At 36.3% G+C, this 6,000-nt stretch overlaps 1 protein-coding gene across 2 annotated transcripts in view; it reads right to left on the reverse strand.

Moving 5' to 3' along the window:
* LOC116164318 (ankyrin repeat and death domain-containing protein 1A-like) overlaps nucleotides 1-4,867 on the reverse strand; it is a 35,469-nt gene extending 30,602 nt beyond the window's left edge. For both annotated transcript variants that reach the window (XM_031478481.1, XM_031478480.1), the window contains exons 1-3: nucleotides 3,862-4,867; nucleotides 3,081-3,400; nucleotides 2,881-2,979 (exon numbers count right to left, since the gene is read on the reverse strand). In XM_031478481.1, coding sequence (XP_031334341.1) covers nucleotides 2,881-2,979; nucleotides 3,081-3,290 — 309 coding nt within the window. In that variant the 5' untranslated portion in view covers nucleotides 3,291-3,400; nucleotides 3,862-4,867. The remainder of the gene's footprint in view (nucleotides 1-2,880; nucleotides 2,980-3,080; nucleotides 3,401-3,861) is intronic.
* Nucleotides 4,868-6,000: the final 1,133 nt, after the last annotated feature.

Here is a 6,000-nt window from a genome sequence, read left to right on the forward strand (position 1 = left end):
GCAACCCAACCGGCCGGCGGTGCACACGGAGCGATCTCAGGCGGCGATGTGTGGCTGACACTTGATCAGAATTTTGTTTAAACCCACGAAATCCCGTCTGCAACGACGCGTATCAAGTGAATAAACACTATGGCAATAGTATAATAATAGTTGGCTAGATGTAGGAAGTGCATTGAGAACAACGGTGGCCACGTTGAACACTTGTAAACGTTATTGCTTTTGACTGTCGTTTTCCCTCCTTCCCTCCCATGTCGCTTCCTCGCGCTAACTCGCTCTGCATCGCTCCGCGCGAAACATCGGTCGGTTGGGTTGCCTACATACAGGCGTGAAATTCCAGAAGATAAATTTGGTTCTGGCGCCCTTATTTTGGTCCTATATGAAAAGACTTCCCCTATGCACCCCCTATACGCTCCCAAACGGTGGCAGGTACTATAGGAATCACCCTGTATATGTACAGTGTGTAAAGCGATGGAGTATACAAGAGGGAATTTTTTTTTAAATATTGATTTATGAAAAAAAATTATTCTTCATAATATGTTTTGCTTGCTTTGAAAGTACCAATAACGTTTCGATTGTTTGTGGTTTGATAGCAATACTCTATCTTAATTATAATGTAGAATGATAACTTTCAATAAAAAAAATTAATTTTATTATTTTTCCAGATTTCTATAAATAAATTTTAGATTATCGAAACGTTATTGGTACTTTCAAAGCAAGCAAAAAATATCATGAAGAATAAATTTTTTTCATAAGTCAATATTTAAAAAAAATCCCTCTTGTATGCCCCATCGCTTTACACACTGTATAATGTATATGGAGTGCAAAGAAGTACCTCCTGTAAACATTTTAGGAGTATATTCATTACGTTTATGTAGATTAAAAACGAGTTTTCTCAAAAAATTTACTTTAAAATTACTATAGGTAATCGATTTCGAATCTATAATTCATCATCAGACCTTAGCTGAAATAATATATTATTCATTACTTTGCGAAAGCGCTCTAAACGGTTTTCGTATAATGTAATGTATAATATGTATCTCCGCTGCAAGGTATCTTGATCTTCAGTGTTGGACATTGACGATTAGATGTCCGGTTGCGAATATTTTCCCACCGTTTTTTCGCACTTTTCGATGCTTTGTTTCGTTTTAAACTCCTAGAGCAGGGCTGTCACACTTCAACTAGCATAACATCTTTGTATGCAACTTTAGTAGTGATGTTGTAAACATTTCGTATTTGAGGGAAATTTATACATTTTAGTGGTCCGCCACAAAAAATTAAGTCGCGGGCTGCAGACAAAATTTCACAAGTGAAACGGAAAGTCGACGATGGTAAACTCACAAAGAAAGGTATAAATATAAATAGTACAATAACCTTCCTACGTTAGCAGTTTTACAGTAGCCTCTGTTTATTCAGTTATGTCACATTATACGTCTGGTACTGTGATTGTAAACATTGTATCAGATACTGTAACACCTGGTTGATAGGAGGGCCATCTTTTGCAGAATGGCTACATTATAAAAAGTACGGCATTTAATGATACCTTTTAATATCATTTATAGTGACACCTATTGTGTGATTAGATTTTTAAAAAAATTAAGCTTTATTAATTGAAGCGCCATCACATGGTAACTCCCACTAAACTTATTTAGCATTGCCGTCCTTAACATTCCGCTTTTCGTTTACAAAAACTGTCGATAGTTCGTCATATTTAAAAGCTATGTCATTGGCAACAAATTATTCGTAATATATATTTTTGTATAAACTGTTCTTTTCAACAAAATAGTACAGTGTCAATTTTGTTTGATTGACGACAAAAAATATTAAAGGGAGACGTCTACTTTTATGTAGTGGAGTACTACAAGGAGCAGCCGCAAAATTGGGGTGCATTATCAGAAAAAAACATATTATTATTACTAAACAATACAAACAGTAGAGATACAAAAAATAATAAGGAAGTTTTGGAGGTGCTGCGCCGTATGGAGATAGAGAAACCCACAAAAACGATAACGGAAAGAGACCATTAAGTAAAAACAATTAGAAGGCAAGCTGAGAAATGTAGTAGAAAAATACATAAAAGAGGTTTCAGGAAAGGCCGAAGCAGGCAGGATCACATATTGACTATAAAGCAACTAATTGCAAAAAAATATTTATTAGCCTAGGAAGCCTTCCTTTACTCACCGGCAAAATTGGTAACGAGAATGGAGACAAAGCCGCGAACCAAGCTCGTTTATCTCGTTGAATGTACCCATAGGAGTGTAAAACTGATTGCGCCTTCAGGGTGTGAATAGAGAATGTGATCTGGTCGCATTGGGATTGAAGAAAATGTCACTTTGCTTTTGTCGTTAGAATGACAGGTACCAATTTTGCGAAAGATGTTGAAATTTTATGAAATTCATAAGGCCTCAAGGTAAAATTGCCGAAATTATTTATCTAAACGTCTTAACGTGAATTGTGTGTTGCTAAACTTAATCTAGGTAAGCATATTTTTTATATTTCCGCTATTTACAATATTTAACATTATTTATAGGTTAGTTTATATCACATATTCTCGGCAAATTCAAAGTTGATTAATATATCATTTATTCTCTATTGTATTTATGTGGGAACCCATTTATTGGGGTAAGCAAGGTCAATCGTATCAGCATATGTTTGATTTCCCGATTTGAGTTCCTTTCCCGGATTTCTTATCTACTGAATTGCCAAAATTGAATAAAATGGAGGTGGTTCACAGAGAAACCTGGTGTAAATGTAAGTGATTATTCACATCAGATCTAAACTATTTCTGCACAGCGAAACCGCGAAAGAATAAATACGAATATACTCGTACATACCTATACTTACCAATAAGTTGCATATTTTCTGATATTAATTCAATCTTACCTTATCTCTAGCTTCGGTGTCACAATTGTTCGTTATTAACATCTCCATTATATCTGTATTCCCACGCGACGATGCCCAATGAATCGGAGCTCGTCCATACTGCAAAACACATTTATCTAAATTGACGTACGGGCCATCTGCACTCGCTCAGAGAAACGCTTCAATGAGCACAATAGAACGGCAATCAATTGTAAACTTACATTATTTCGGGAATTGATATCGACTGGATCCCTCAAAATTCGTTTCGCCGCATCAGTATCATTTTTAATCACAGCTTCGTGTAGGAGCAAGTCGTTCCTTTGAATTTCCGCTCTCCTTTCGAGCTCTTCTGGAGTTGAAGTTGGGGATAGGGAGCCGGCTCGCATTGTGGACAGCGGACCATCCAGTCTCATCGAAGTATCAAAACTCATATCTCCTATAATCGTGCGCACTTAGTCGTTAAAGATTCGTCAAACTCATTTCTTCATAGTAAGATAATTGGGTAGTAGAAGATTCGTTGGTGTTCAAAAGGCCATTGTTTCTGAAAATAAATAGAAGTTTTACAAAAGATGATCTATCTCAGGGTAACCCAATCAAGTCCCAAATTCAACAATGCTTTTACGGTATGATTGGAAAGAGTTGTTCTAATTCCTGAATTTTAAATTTAAAATTTGAATGTCATTTGGGACTAACAGTAAAAAATTATTGAACATTTGAAATTATTGAAATTTTTACTTCAAAATTAAATAACGGAGGTTTGATTTTTGACAACAAATAAAGAAACCTCGCAGAATGAGAAAAACGGCCTGAGTGTAAGTTGAACCGGTTTCATCAAATATACATCAGGATCCAACATCAATTCAGTCAAAGAAAAAATGTTAATATATGAAAGCAATGAAAAGTATAACCTATAATGAGACTAAGAGCCTGATGATGGAATCTGTAACCCAAAAGCGATACCTTTTTTATATACGACAATTTTGTTTCTTGTAATTCAATTACCTTTTCATCACGTTCACCCAATTATTTAGTTAGGTCTCCGAATAACCAAAGAAAGGAACGTTTTCGAATAAATCCTTGAACCAACTGAATAATTGCAACCTGTTGCAACGCCAGCTCCTCAATCAAGGAAAGTTGGAATTGGAGAAAATTTCTCATATCGTTTAGCAATAGACGTCCTGCTCTATCTAAAGGTAGAGTACGTAACCTGATTTTCAGTTGTCATTGAATTGGTTTCCCGAAAAATGGAAAGTCCCTCATGGATGAGTCCCTCAAGCAATGTAGGCATAAAGAAATCCTACAAATAACGAATGCTATGAGTGGTAAAATTGCTATTCCATCGTGCATCTCTAAATCGCTGTCATTTCCAGTTTTAAATCACACTCGATGCAAATACTTTCAAGGTACTTTATGCTACAGTACCCGACCTTGCACACCACATATAAGTACGCTTCTCTAAATATAATATTCCCACCGGCCACACTAAATTATACTACCGCATGGTTTTGGTACATATCTTATTATTTGCATTATGTTGACAAATAAGTAGATTACATCAACATCCTAGTTACGGAATAAGAAAATTATATGATCGTTGATTCCTACTAACCAACCAATTTCCTATGAAGTAGGAATGCTGTTTATACTCACAATTAGTAGTCATTAGCAAAACCACTCGCCCAATATAAACCTCATATACAACAAATACACACACCATCAGAAATTCTAACACCACTGGCATTCGTATCAACGTTTCACATAATTGTATTACAATGTTTTGCATAGCAATGATTTCATCATTATTATTGAATACTTTTTGACTATTACAATTCGTTAGCAGCATTAGGTTCGTCTAGCCTAAACTGCTTCCCGTAAGGTCCTTATATGAGACAAAAGACCCGCGTGAAGTTAGACCTCCAACTTCAAAATAATGAAACGTCGTGTACTTCCTTCGTTTGCACATTGATAGCACATTTAGGCATACTTCGAGTTTTCGTGTGCACATTTCCCTAAAAAAAGATATTGAAAAAATAAATTTGGGGGGGGGGGGGACTACACGACTTTAACCCCCANACCCACTCGTATACAACCGAAGCTCAAAAACCTTAACAGCATCACAGGCTCACAAAATACTGCAATATCTCCACCAAAAACCCAAGCAACCTCACAAATACGACCTCAGGAACAAAGAAACACCATAAATACAATTAAAAAACAAAAAACTCCTTCTTCACAGAAACACACCACGTTATCACAACCCACTCGTATTCAACCCAAACGCAAAGCCAAAGAAACACTTGCACAATAAACTCCATTTAATAAAATTACAGGAATTATTATAGTGATTTTTTTGTTTGTTTTGTTTTGTTTTCCTCTTTCCTGATAGCGTTGGCTATTGTGCCCATCAATAGGTATGTTGGTAAGTACGAATTACATAGTATCCCTAGATGTCCAATGTACGTGTGATTTTTTTTTTTTTTTTTTTTTTTTTTTTTTAACTTCACCAGACACAGACACAGACACTAATCGTTACTTGATTTTTAATCCGTGCGATTAGTTAACCAGGCTAGACCTGAGTTCTCACAAGAAACACCGACCATAATAATAATAATATACTTAAAAAAATGCTTGAATACAATTTACGCGGAAACATGCCCAAATTTATTAGATCTTTTTTAAGAGACAGAAAGTTTATTGTTAGAATTGGAGAGGCGTATTCAAACGAGCGCGTATTAGAAAACGGGGTCCCGCAGGGCTCGACTTTAAGCTGTTCACTGTTTGCAATTGCCATAAACGGAATAGCCCTGGGTGTTGCCGACACAGTCGATAAATCCCTATACGTCGATGACTTAATGATTCATTGTGCCGGAAAAACCGTTGGTTCCGCTGTGCGTATACTACAAATGGCTATCAATAAAATTTCTGATAATGCGGATGCAGTGGGGTACGTTTTGTCTGAGGAAAAGACGAAGGTGGTTCATTTTTGTCGACTCCGAAGACCACACTATGACCCCGTTCTATTTATGAAAGACCGTATAATAGCTGTGTCCCAAGATATGAAATTTTTGGGACTTACCTTTGACAGGGAACTGCGGTGGTCCAAGCATCTACTGAATGTTGTCACAAAGTGTAGGAAATCAT

This window comes from Photinus pyralis, unplaced genomic scaffold, assembly GCF_008802855.1.
Source record: "Photinus pyralis isolate 1611_PpyrPB1 unplaced genomic scaffold, Ppyr1.3 Ppyr1.4_LG2, whole genome shotgun sequence".
In the NCBI taxonomy this organism is placed as follows: domain Eukaryota; kingdom Metazoa; phylum Arthropoda; class Insecta; order Coleoptera; family Lampyridae; genus Photinus; species Photinus pyralis.